General features: G+C 59.9%; 1 protein-coding gene across 1 annotated transcript in view; it reads left to right on the top strand.

The window, feature by feature from the left end:
* The window catches only part of VOLCADRAFT_96323 (subunit of Retromer complex), a gene marked incomplete at both ends in the record, with an annotated part of 16,807 nt that extends 4,742 nt beyond the window's left edge, over positions 1 to 12,065 (top strand). The window contains 16 exons of the mRNA XM_002955410.1: positions 176 to 393; positions 1,105 to 1,207; positions 1,947 to 2,129; positions 2,625 to 3,038; positions 3,258 to 3,422; positions 3,856 to 4,251; positions 4,550 to 4,717; positions 5,515 to 5,664; positions 6,962 to 7,035; positions 7,496 to 7,731; positions 7,892 to 8,551; positions 9,270 to 9,381; positions 10,034 to 10,074; positions 10,562 to 10,718; positions 10,931 to 11,101; positions 11,876 to 12,065. Coding sequence (XP_002955456.1) covers positions 176 to 393; positions 1,105 to 1,207; positions 1,947 to 2,129; positions 2,625 to 3,038; positions 3,258 to 3,422; positions 3,856 to 4,251; positions 4,550 to 4,717; positions 5,515 to 5,664; positions 6,962 to 7,035; positions 7,496 to 7,731; positions 7,892 to 8,551; positions 9,270 to 9,381; positions 10,034 to 10,074; positions 10,562 to 10,718; positions 10,931 to 11,101; positions 11,876 to 12,065 — 3,438 coding nt within the window. The remainder of the gene's footprint in view (positions 1 to 175; positions 394 to 1,104; positions 1,208 to 1,946; positions 2,130 to 2,624; positions 3,039 to 3,257; positions 3,423 to 3,855; positions 4,252 to 4,549; positions 4,718 to 5,514; positions 5,665 to 6,961; positions 7,036 to 7,495; positions 7,732 to 7,891; positions 8,552 to 9,269; positions 9,382 to 10,033; positions 10,075 to 10,561; positions 10,719 to 10,930; positions 11,102 to 11,875) is intronic.
* Positions 12,066 to 12,368: the final 303 nt, after the last annotated feature.

Here is a 12,368-nt window from a genome sequence, read left to right as displayed (position 1 = left end):
ATATGAGGAGGGGGAGAGGAGGAGGGGGAGAGGAGGAGGGGGAGAGGAGGAGGGGGAGAGGAGGAGGGGCCCCAAAGCGTAAGAGCGGTTGCTTTTGGGGTAAGTGCATGAGCAGCAATAGCACCCTTGCTGTACGGCCAGAACCACACTTCGCCACCTGCCCGACGATTCGCAGGTCATTGCCTCACAGCCCAACCTGCCCGCAGCCGACGCTGTGGAAATGTACACCGCACTTCTGTCGTACGCTGGTTCCGTACACCCCGGCGCGCTGTCGTACGTGGACGAGGTGTTGGCCGCGACTTACAACACGCTGGGTGGTCGCGGTTCGGGCTTGGGGGGAGACGCCCGGGCTGAGCGGCAGCTGGCGGCGCTGCTGACGGTACCCCTGGCCAAGTAAGTGAGATGCGGGTGGGGCGGGACGGAGGAGGAGGACGGGAGGGCATCGTAGAGAGTGCAGTGCCTCCACTGTTAAGGAATGAGGGAAAGGAACCGGACCCGGGTGTTTAGTATCGGTACCTAGTGAGGGTGGCACCGGGAAGAGGAGGGAGGCGCTACTGCGACAGGGGTGCCGGGTTGAGCTACTGCGGTGGCGGTAACAGCGGTGGTGGTGGCGGTAGTGGTAGCGGTAGCTAGCAGCAGATGGACGCAGCGGAGGAAGGTGAGTTGTGGCGAGCTCCACCGTCACATGCCCGTGGTGTAGGGTTATACATGAAAGTGCGTGTGAAGTGGGGGGGTACATAACTTCAAACGTTTCAGAGCACCACCCTCATCCCCATATGCACCGACTTCTGCGAAGTCAATGCTTTTTTCGGGGTCATCCCGCACCCGCCACCAGCAGCATGTATCCATGTCACGGGAAAACATCCTCACTTCATCGGGCCGTCTTTCCCCCCTTCCCCCTGGTATCTGCTTCACTCGCCAGTAGTTCGTAGTCTTACCCTCCTCCCCTTTTTCACTGGGTTGCACTGCACACCACCTTTCCTTGAGGGTGCGGCCCTTGGACTGCCGGGCAAGAGGGCTGCAGGGCGTATTTTTAATCATTCCTGCGTGCCTTTCCCCCGCCCCACACATCCCGCACATCCCACACACCCCACCCTACGTCAGGTACGGTGTGAGCGCCTCCCTCGACCTGCGGGAGTACCCTCCCTTGACCCGGCTGCTGCGATACGTCACTCATAAGGAGCTGGCGGTCAAGATTGTGCACAAGGTGGGTGGGAAGGGGCAGCCGCCACGAGGGTGGGAGTCGGGTGGCTCCAGGTTCGGCGGGTTGAGGGTGAGAGGTTCAGGCGAGATAGAGGGTCTGGCGGCTGGCTCGGGCGAGGCGGGAGGAAAAGAAAGGCGTGCAAAAGAGGAGTGCATGTGGCTGGGTGGGTTGAAGCCAACTGCGATTACACACTACACGCGGCAGGTGGAGGTATTTGCATGGGCGGTGGCCGGTGGGGGGTGGGACGGGGAGAGAGGAGTAGCTCCGTCCTGTACTGTTGTAACTTTTCGCGGCGTGGAGTGGAGCTTTAAGACATGGCTGATGAGCCAAGGGCAGAAGTTGACACGGCGGGTGTCATGAACAACAGGGGCCAGGACTGAGATGGTGTGTGTGTGTGTCTCTCTCTCTCTGTCATTTCCGCTCCGCGGCCTCTCCATTTCGTTTCGGTGGTAATAAAACGTGGCGGCGGCGGCGGCGGTGCCGGAGGTGGCAATACCAGTCTCTTAACACACTCACACCATTATCTGTGCAGTGGTGGCCACCGCTCCCCTCGCTACCCGCCGCTCCTTCGTCTGGCCTCCCCGTACAAGCGGGATCAGGTCTCCCCCAACATCTGCTGAGTGCTGTCTGAGTGTCGCGAGTCCGAGGCCATGTCTTTCTCCTCCTCCCGCCCCCTCCCCCTCTCTACCCCTCGTTCCCCCTCCGCCCCCTCCCTCCCCCGCTCGCACCCACCACCCCACAGGTCCTGGACTCTGGCTCCCCGGCTGCGGCCAAGGCGGCCCCTGGCTCCAGCACCGGTGCTTCCGGCATCACTCTAATCAGCAGTGTGGAGAAAGTGGGCAGCTTGTTCCGGTTCATTGCGCCGCTGGTGGCGGACCCGGATGTGCCCGGGGAGCCGGGAGGGGCGACGGAGCTGGACGATGAGGTGGGTGCGTGCCTGCCTCGGCGCGGCTCGTTTATGCTTGGCTTGGCATAGCGTGCTGTGCCTTGCGTGCTTAAAGGGAAAAGAAACAAGGAAACATGTTGTATATGTTTTTGATGTCGAGGCGCCTCGCGAGTAAGTGTTAGTAGTAGTGGGGGTGTTTTGGGTGTGTGCGAGCTCCATTATCAGTCTCTTCAGCAGGATTGTGCTTTTATAGGCTAAAACGCAAAGCGGCTCTACGGCTTCGGCGACGCATCTGTATCTGATCATGCTCTGTCGAAAAATCCCTTCATTGTTGATGATTTTCTACCGTAAAAGCTTTAGTTGGGGCTTTAAATGACTTAATGCTCCACATGGGTCAATCTCTGCTCCCCTCTCTCCCCTCCCCTCTCTCCTCTCTCCCCTCCTCTTTTTCCCGCTACGGCTTGCCATTTCCCTTCTTTTTCCCCTTCCCCCGTTCCCTCGCCGTCCCTTCCCCCATCTCTTCCTCCATATTAGGACCTGGACGAGGAGCAGGTGCTAGTGGCCCGGCTGCTGCACCACCTGCGCTCCCACGACCCCGACACCCACTTCGCCATCCTCAAGACCGCCCATCAGCAGCTCCTGGAGGGGGGTCCCCGCCGCCTGAGGACCACACTGCCCGCCCTGGTCTTCTGCGGACTGGAGCTGCACCGCAGACTGGCCAGACCGCACTCACAGCTGAAGGCAAAGCCGGCGGCAGCGGCGGCGGCGGCGGCGGCAGGCGCGGCCGCGGATGGCGAGGGGGGTGGAGGCGCGGGTGCGGAGGAGGAGGCGTGTGGCAAGGACGGGGATGCGGGTACGACAGTTGATGAGGGTGAGAAGGAGGCGGCGGCAGCGGCGGCTGCGGAGGAGGAAGCGGCGGCGCCGGCTGTTGCCACCACGACGCCTACGGTGAGGGGCCTTATGGGCTGTCCTCTATTTAAATTAGGCTCTTCCGTGTAGTATTTGGGAGGGAAGGATCCTCTCTGGGTGTGCCGTTTGTTCTTTCCATCCCTGAGCTGACGAATCCATTTGGCTAGTCGGGTCTGGCTTGCCAAATCGATTTTGCCTGACCATGATCCCTGCCCCAACTGCTATGGTGTTCCTGCTCTCATCTCTCTTGTCCGGCAGATTACTTGCGAGGCGCTGCTGCAGTTCCTGCTGGCGGCCATCGAGCCCCTGTACGGCGGGCCTGCGGGCCAACCCGTCATCGCGATGCGGCTGCTGCTTGTGTGTGGTTACGTGGCCAGTGAGGAGGCCCACCTGGAACTGCTCTCGTACACGTTCTTTGAAGAGGTACGGGTGTACGGCAACATGTATGGCCCTGGTTGCGAAGATGCAGGGGTGGCACCCCTAGGCTCACCATTTCCACGTTCCGCCGTACAGGGCCGTGCTTCTGTGCTCTCCTCTCTTGTCCACCATCAAAGCTGCAGCGGCTGGTTGAGCCTACCTAGGGCCCCCGGGTGCCCTCAACCGTAACGTGTTGTTTCGCAACATGGGATGAGTTGAGGGCAGGGAGTGTGGGAGTGTGGGGTTCGCTGAGAGAGCCGGGGGGGAATGTGGTGGAGGGCCGCGCGGGATGTGGTGCACCACAAACATGACGGCATACTGCGGCCTCCACCGCACTCCGCATCCCTCCCACTCCACTCCTCTTTCCCCCCCGGCAAGATCACCCCTCCTCGCCATTGCTTTTACCCCGCTACCACCCACCCGCGTGGCTATCTTGTAGGCAATCACCTTGTACGACGAGGCGCTGGCAGACCAGCGCACACGCGCCGCGGCGCTGTATGACATTATTGGTTACCTGCAGCGCTGCCGCGCCTTTGGCCCCGAGCACCGTGACAGCCTCACCTCCGCCGTCACCGCGGGCTGTATGAGGTTGCTGTCACGGCGGGAGCAGTGCAGGGCGCTGTGCGCGGCGGCCTTCTTGTGGTGGCAGCCGCTGCCGGCAGCGGTGAAGGTGGGCGCCGCTGCAGGGGAGGGTGCCGCCAAGGACGACGGGGCAACGGGGACGCGCGCGGAGGGGGCCCAGGGCGACGTTGATGTGCGGAAGGCGGAGGCGGGGCCGGCACTGGTGGAGGCGGTTGCGGCTGGGGTGTATCCTCCTGTGCGCGATGGAAGCAAGGTGCGTAGGAAGGAGGGAGGGATGGGAGGGATGGGAAGGGCGCATATCCCTTACATGCGCCCCGCTGCTGAGATCATGTTTGAAGTATTCCAATTTGGCGTTTTGCGTTCATCTCATCCAATCTCATCTCGTTTCGTTTCGTCAAGCGCAGGCATGTGCTTCCGATGGACCGAATCGCCGCAGCCGCCCCCCTCGTGTATGGTGTCGTCGTACGCGGTTCGGTTTGCTTGCTGCATGTCCGACCTCGCCGCGCATGTCGCAACGTGACGTTTTTCGCGTGTTATACGCACACGTGCAGGTGCTGTCCGTTCTCCAGCGGGCCGCCAAGGTGGCTGCGCAGTCTAAGGCGCAGTACTGCAGTACGGGTCGTGTACGTGACGCCACTTACCTGTGCGCCTACCTGGAGGTGCTGGACTGCCTGATGAGGTGCTGGGATTGCGAGGTGGCCGGGGTGGACACGGATAAGGTGAGTTGGGCCGGAGGGTGAAGAAGGTATTGGGCAGCGTTAGGAGGAGGAGCAGATGCGAGAAAACGCGAGAAGGGAAGGGTTTATGAGGAGGCGGCAAGAGGAAGACATTTGGCGTGGATTGGGGGAAAGGGGGAGGAGAAGGGGGGGAAAGACGGAAGGAGGTTTGGCGCGACGTGCAGAGGGATAGTTGCACGGGGCTGGAGGAGGACTAGTGTGTGCTGCGGGGCCCGTGCTGCGCACGTACGTTGTTGGGTGTGGTACTGAGCTTGGGGGGAGAGGAGAGCTGTGCCAGGAGGGGTAAGGGCAGAGCAGAGGCTCTGGAGGGGAACACGGAGGGGGCGAAGGAAAGATGTGTGTAGCTGACGAGCACTGGTGCAGTGGGGTCGTCGTGGCGTCCCAATCCTTGTCCTCTCCACCGAGACCGTCCCCAGTCTCCACGGCAGCCGCCTGAACTGATGGGGCAAGTTATTGACGCAAAAGGGAGTCACCTCCCTCCCTCCCCTCCCCTCCCCTCCCAGCCCTGCATGCGGCGACCCCAACCCTTCATGCACGAGATATCCTTTTCGTTCCTTTCCACCCCCAACAACCAACAACCAACAATCAATATCTCGACTTGGTTCCCGATCGCTTTCCAACGCCTTCCCGCCTCGCTCCACTTGCCCCGCCCTCCTCCTCCGTCAGGGACCTCACTCAGTCCCTCCGCACTCCCTATTCTCAACAACAGCAGTCCCAACTCTCAACTCTTTCCTTCTCGTTGTAAGCGTTCTGTTCTGTACGGTCCTCTGCTCTGTTAGGTCCAGGAGCTGATCGACCGGGTGCAGTCCGACCTTGCCGCGGGCGTGCAGCCCGATGCCGAAACCGCTCGCCGCTGGCAGTCGACGTTGTCTTATATTGCCGCCAGCGCACAGCAGCCACAGGGCAAGGAGCGATACGGCAAGTTGAAGGTGCCGAAGGCGGTAGCAGCATGAGAGGAAAGAGAGGCGCTTGATGCGAGGCAGGGCAGGGGGGGGGATGGGGAGGACCTCCGGCGGCGGCGCGGGCGGACAGTGCTGTGAAAGGAGGTTCGTGAGTGGGAATACTATACTATTGGGAGTGTGCGCTGTAAAACAACGTGGGTGGTGCTGCATGAGATGTGGTGCTGCACGCGCGTACTGGTTCCTTGCCTTGCCGCTACTTAAAGCCTCTGGGTATCGGTGCCGCGGGTGCGGATGCAGTGGCGGCGGTTACAGCCGCGGCGGCAGTTGGCGGCGGGAAATGATGCCGGTACGACACCGCCGGTATCATTATCGCGACTGCGGCGTCTGCACCCTGCGGCTGTGTCCGGGCTGCTGGATTGGCGTGGCTCCGCTACTGCTGGTGCGCTAACTGCTGCTACTATGGTGACTGTCGCACGCGCGTGCTGCAGCTATGTGCTGTGTCGGCTGTCTTGGGCGGGTTACAGGAGGACAGGCTGCTGGTCCGTTTTGGTGGGCTGTGGCGATCGGACACGCAGTTCGTAGCGTAGTGGCGGAGCCGAGGAACGGAGCAGAGACGTATCTGTCGTCAGAAAGGGTCGAAGCGACACCCGGCGCGGTGCTGCCAGGGAGTAGCCAGGGAAAGGCTGCGGGCCGGGAATATTTAAAAGTCGGTGAAAGGAAATGAACTGCGGCTCTGTGCGGGTCCGGCAGAGGCCCCAGCCGGCAAAGCAGCGGCAGTAACTTTCCTGCTTTTGGTTAGCGTTCAGGTGGAGGAGAAGGTATGGGGAAAGGAGTTAGCGGCTTCTACGCGCATCGGGGCAGGTGCGAGGCCTGCGTGTCCCCTTAGGGGCGTTTTATATGGAATTTTTAGAGAGGGTAGGGACAATGAAGTCTTGGCATGAGCGGTTTGGTAGGTGCGTAGTTTTGTTGGCGATGTAACCTGTGCGAATATTGCTGTAGGCACACAATGTTGGATTTGTCAGGCATCTTGTTGAGGGTTGGGCAATTGGTGGAGGGTTGATCTGGAGGAAAAGGAGCTGCTGTGCTTGCGGCAACAATAACAACGGCAGCGGGCTTTAGAGGGGCTTGCGTCATAGCCCACTTTGGACCCCCCGAACGACGGGATGCAGTCAATAGTAAGATGGCCGCAGGTGGCCTCTTGTCATTCCAAACAGAATCAAACATTTTCGCTGTAATCAGGAAGGTATCTTGAATTATTGGGGCTAAATAGCCAAGCGCCTGACAGCTTGCAGCAAAAAGCTGTAAATCGCTCTCGCAGCCGCAGTCGTCTGAAGCTGCGATCTTCTTGCTTTTGAAAGGCGGCCTCAGGAGATACATCTTGAAGACCAAGCGCGAGCGGTGGGAGCAGGGAGCTTTCCTAGGGCGTTTGCTTGACTTTTTCGGAACCGGGAGCAAACCTCCATAGGTGCCGCAAGCGCCCGGGGTCTACGTCAGCGCCAATCCGCTCTATCGCATAAAGGTTTACATTCGCCATGATGGTCAAAGCTGAGTTGTTTCGTAGCGGTTGGGAAGGGAAGAGTCGAAACCAAACCCTTGGACGCCAGTGAAGAGCTTGACCGCCCCGCTTCCAAAGCAACAGCTTTTGGAGCCCAGAAGGGCAGCTGCACGCTCTAAAGCTACTCTCTGCAAGGCTCTTTGTTATAAATTAAAAAAGGCGACCTGTACAGAACACCACTTGCACCCACCGCCGCAAATGCACGCGGCGCACCTGATCGCGCTACCGCCTTCCCTTCTTTCCCCCCCATCAGAACGTTAATGGCGACATCGGTCCCTTTCTTCGTTCCTTCCCCCCATGCAGCACCCTCGCCCGACCTGCCGTACAACATCCAGAGGCGCCACCGCGGCGAAACCAGCTTGTCCAGCGGCCCACGTCCTCTTCTCGCACTAAGCTACAAGGCCACAGGAAGGCAGCTGCGGCACTTCACAGTCGCGATCAGCGCCGCTACTCCAACCTGCCTGCCGCCTCCACTATCCCCAAGTCATCACCGCCACCAGCACCATCCCCATCAGCAATAGTCCTAGTGGCACTAGTTAGTTAGTGTACAACAGGGTCGAGGTATCCTCACAACCACCAGGTCGCGAGGCCCCCTCCCTCCTCCCTCCCCTGCCCTCCTCATGGTGCGGGTGCCAAATCCCTTCAAGAGGGGAAGCCGCGGCACCCAGAGTGGCACTGCCACACCCGCCTCCTCCGCAGCCGTCTCTGCCGGCCCCTCCACACCCCGCAAGCTATCCTCCCACGCTCTCAACACTCTGGATGACAGCGGCGGCATCGGGGCCGTGGCTGCCGGCGGCGGCAGCCCCCCGACTGGGGAAGCCGCCGCTGTTATTGGCTTCGGTGGTGAAGGGGGCGACACCTCCGTAGAGAAACGCGCAGCGCCGTGGGGTTCGGCGCAGTACGACGACGTCACCGGCGCAGTCGGCAGCGGCGAAATTGACCGGCGGCATCAGGCCCATTACGGCCTCCTCTCGGCGCAGATCGCGCAGGCTAAACAGCGCGAGCAGTACCGTCAGCATCATCCACCGCACCTGCAGGAGCACTATTCGCCGCTGGAAGCGGCGGCGGCGGCGCCGCCGCTGCCGGCTGGGGAAACGCCAGCGGCGACAGCGGCGACGTCGGCGCCAGGTGAAACGGCGGCCGGCGGCGGCTGGGAGGCATTCATCGGTTTGGACCCCGGCCTCTTCGCGGGGCCTGACCAAGATGGCCCGTACTGCAGCGTGCTGATGCCGCCCGGGGTTAGCGGCGGCAGCCTGGCGGCGCCGGCACCGCCGGTAGTGGTTTCGGAGATCCCGGCAGCGCCCATCACCATGGAGCGACCTGCCCCTCGCAACCTGCCTGACTATATCGACCAGCCAGGTGCGTTCGGAGCCGCCCCACAAAGCAAGGTGTTGGAAGGTGTTTTCTCCCTCCCTGGGGGGAGCCACCTGTGGGGGCTGAAGGGGCTGAAAGGCGGGCACGCACCGCACCCGGGGAAGTGACTTGGACTGTCGGGGGTCCCTACCTAGACCCTACCTACCTACTTACATACCTACCTAGCTCGCCCCGACTTGGACCTCCCCCGTCAGGCCTCTGAGAAGAAGGGCATCCAGGTCGCATACGTGTGTGTGTGTGTATGCGTATGTATTACACCTGGAGTTGCGTTACGCCCCGAAGGTGCAACTTGGGGGTCATACGAGCCATGAGGGGGCCTGAGGGCCTACAGCCTAGGATGCGCAAGCGAATGGACACGGGCACGGATGGCTGTACACCGTCATTGGCGCAGGACAGAAGATAATTACATACCGGCAGCAGTGTACGGCAAACAGCAGCCTCGAAACCCACCTACCCCAAGCATTCCCTGACTGGCTCGTGATTTTCTGCTGGGCTTCGTCGCCGCCGCCGCTCGTCTTACCCATACCCATATTTCCCGCAAGCTACGGCAATGCCGTCCTCCGCGCCCCTCCCAACATGGCCATTCCACCCTAACCTGCGTCGCCTTTCATACCAGTGCACCTGGGCCCTGGTTTGCAGCTGTTGACCCTGTATCGTGGCCATTCCATCACCGCCGCTCCCTGCCCCCCTTGGCCGCCCTCAGGTGACCCGCGGGTCACATCTACTCCCGACAAGTTCCACCCCAACGGCCATCCTCTGACACCGCCCGAGGGCTCCCTCACCTCCCTGCAACAGCATTTCGCATTTTTCGACATGTGAGTTGTTCCGGTGGTTTGGTGCTATCCACGTGCTGTCACGCAGCAGAGCCGCTGTGCTTTGCCCCGTCTGTTGTCGTCAGGCGACCGCCTTTGGATCACCATTGGATCTGGATCCGGTTTCCGGTTTCCTTCCGATGCATATCCCACGGCCTAGGATACCCCACGGCGCTTCAGCTGTCGTCCGTGCCACCATCAGTCTGCCGCGAAATTTGATTCTTCATACATACATGCAGGCGGCTGGCAGAGGTTAAGGCCTGACTTCTGCTCCCGGTCGACCCGGGTTCAAGTCCGCCTGCCGGCTCCTGGGGTGTTTGAGGAGTGTTGAAATGGGAGGTGGACACCCATCATATGGACGATGTAGGACGTAATAATATCAACTTGCGAGCTGACCAGAAGTTGATGCGCCGTTGATCCGCTAGATTTGGTTGGATGCTGGTGGTGAGTTGCCGAACTCAACGTATACATTCTGAAGTCGGATGAGGTGACGGATTAGGGTGCCCCTCTTGCAGGGGAGAGCAAGGACTGCCCCGGGAAAGGGGGCCGCTGGCGAAGTTAGCCACCCTGTAACAACATACATACAAGCATGTTTGATGTCGTGCTGCTCGTCTGTCCGCCTGCCCGACCCACCCACCGACCCACCGATCAACAGCAACAAGGACGGCATCATCACTCTCGGCGAGTGCATCACCGGTAAGCTCGGTTGCCAACCCCTTCTTCCAGCCCTTGTCGTCTCCCTTGTTCGTCGTGACTTTGCATTTAACTCCCTCCCCCTCCCCCCTTCCACCAACCCTCGGGCCGAGGGGAGGAGAGGGAGGTCCACGTGTACCGAGAGGAGTGCCAGGAAAGGGGGGTCCCGAGCTCTGAAAGCACCTCCTCAAGCACATACCCCTGCAGCCCTCGGGTTTGCATCCGTACTTCAACAGCATGTGTTCCCCTTAACAACATGACATGTCATATCATATGCAATAATGTGTACCATGTAATGTTGTACGCGTTTGCGCGCACCAATCTTACTGTAAAATCTGAGGTATGGCGTTCCCTGTGTTTCCTTTCCTGTTGTCATGATGTGTAGAAATGTACTTGTGACGTGCATCATATTTGATGATTCTCGTGCATCCATCATCACAAAAAGCAAAATTCGCGCAACGAATACGAATACGAATACGAATGAATGCAGGCTTCCGCTACTTATTGCGACGACTGCTGCCTGAGCCGCTGAACACGCTGGCGGCGGTACCTGTGGCGATGGCGGTGCAGCTACCTTTGAGCTGGTTGACCGCGGACAGCTGGTTGCCTGATCCGCGACTGCGGGTGTACGTCCGTAACGCTCACAAGTGAGAGGAATACCCTTGTTTACCGTTGTTTTAACGGGTGACTTGCTTTGGAGGAGGAGGTAGGAGTGTGTGCATGTTATGGGACCGCACATGTTTGAGAAGATGGCATTCCGATTCGGCGTAGGACCAGAGAGTCCTCTCAAGTTTATTTAAATAATAAAAACTCCATAAAAAGTCCTCCTGGGGCACTGTCTGTCGTGTACATGAGACAGGGTCGTACACGGCAGCAACTCTAAGGCGTGGGACCGCTCCGGCCACTTCACGCCCGCGCGTTTCGAGGCCGTACTCTCCAAGTACGACAGGGACGGCAAAGGGGGCCTTACGCTGTGGGAGGTGTTCAGCTTTCTGCGGGGCCAGGCGAACCTGGGCGACGTCTTGGGCATGTGAGTATCCTGAGGGACCTGGAGGGTGGTGAGCGAAGTGGAGGACGACGAGGACAGCGAGAGCAGCTCGCGGGTGTTGAGGGGGGCAAGGCTCAGTAAGGCAGAACAGTAGGCGGATATCCCCCGGGGGGGGGGGGAGAGAGACGGATGGAAGTCGTTTCGCTCGCCAGCTCCAAAAGCTGCTGCTGCTGCTACTGCTACTGCGAGAGACTTAGTTCAAGCTTCCGGCCTCACCCTCGAGGCTTCAGATGATAGCTGTGGCCCCCATCAGGAGGTTATTTGAGTTACCTTGCTTTCGCAATTTCCTATGCGGCAAATCCCGGGTAAAGTATGTAAATGTAAATGCGTTTCCTGCATGCAATGCAATTTAGCGCCCGCTAGTTTTAAGTCGACTGCCACTACAGCGCATTGGAAAAGGCGATTGGTCGTCCTGGATGTCTTGGTGCTTTGGCAGATCGCCGCTGCTTTCTGATGTGATATATGTTGGAGGTTTTAAGGAAGGACACTTTTGCAATCTGTTGGAATATCCTTAACCTCTGTACCACCCCTCTTGGACTGCTTGGTCCTTGTTCCTGTCCTGATCTGGATCCAGATCTGGATGCAGTTCCAGATTTGGATGCAGTTCCAGATTTGGATGCAGTTCCAGATTTGGATGCAGTTCCAGATTTGGATGCAGTTCCAGGTCTTTTTTAAACGTTCTTGAACCCCATGCTTGCCTCCGGCTGCTTGAACCCCCGCCAAGTATCAAGGGTCCAACTCCACCACTCCCTGCAGAATGGCCAGCAGCGGGGAGTGGATCATGACCTGGGCGCTGCTGCGGGATTCCACTGGTGTACTGCGACGCGAGGATATACGGGGAATGTACGACGGTACGGCATTCTATCGCCTGGCGGAGCGCAACGGCTATAAGCACTACGGGATGCATGGGGGCCGCGCCCCGGCCGTGAAAATAGGCTATGCGTGAGGAGGGGGTTGTCGAAGGAGGGGCTGGGAGGGAGATGGAGGGGGGGAGCATTGGGCCCCGGGATGGTGGCGGGGGCGGGCTAGGGCGGGGGCTAGGGAGGGGGCACAGATGGGAACCATACACAGTGAGATTCGGGGAAGCCATGTTGTTGTCCCGCGCCATAGGCCTGCCACGTCTCTCAAATGTTGGCAGTTCCGTGTTGCTACTTTCGCTGCCTGGGCACAAGCTTGGGTTCCACGAGATTGCTACGCATCGCCACGCACTCGAGATTGCGCTGTTCATTGTTCGGCTCGTTGGATTGGT

Source organism: Volvox carteri (assembly GCF_000143455.1).
Source record: "Volvox carteri f. nagariensis unplaced genomic scaffold VOLCAscaffold_51, whole genome shotgun sequence".
NCBI lineage: Eukaryota > Viridiplantae > Chlorophyta > Chlorophyceae > Chlamydomonadales > Volvocaceae > Volvox > Volvox carteri.
Note: the sequence above shows the minus strand (reverse complement) of the source record. Positions and strands in the feature narration are given on the sequence as shown.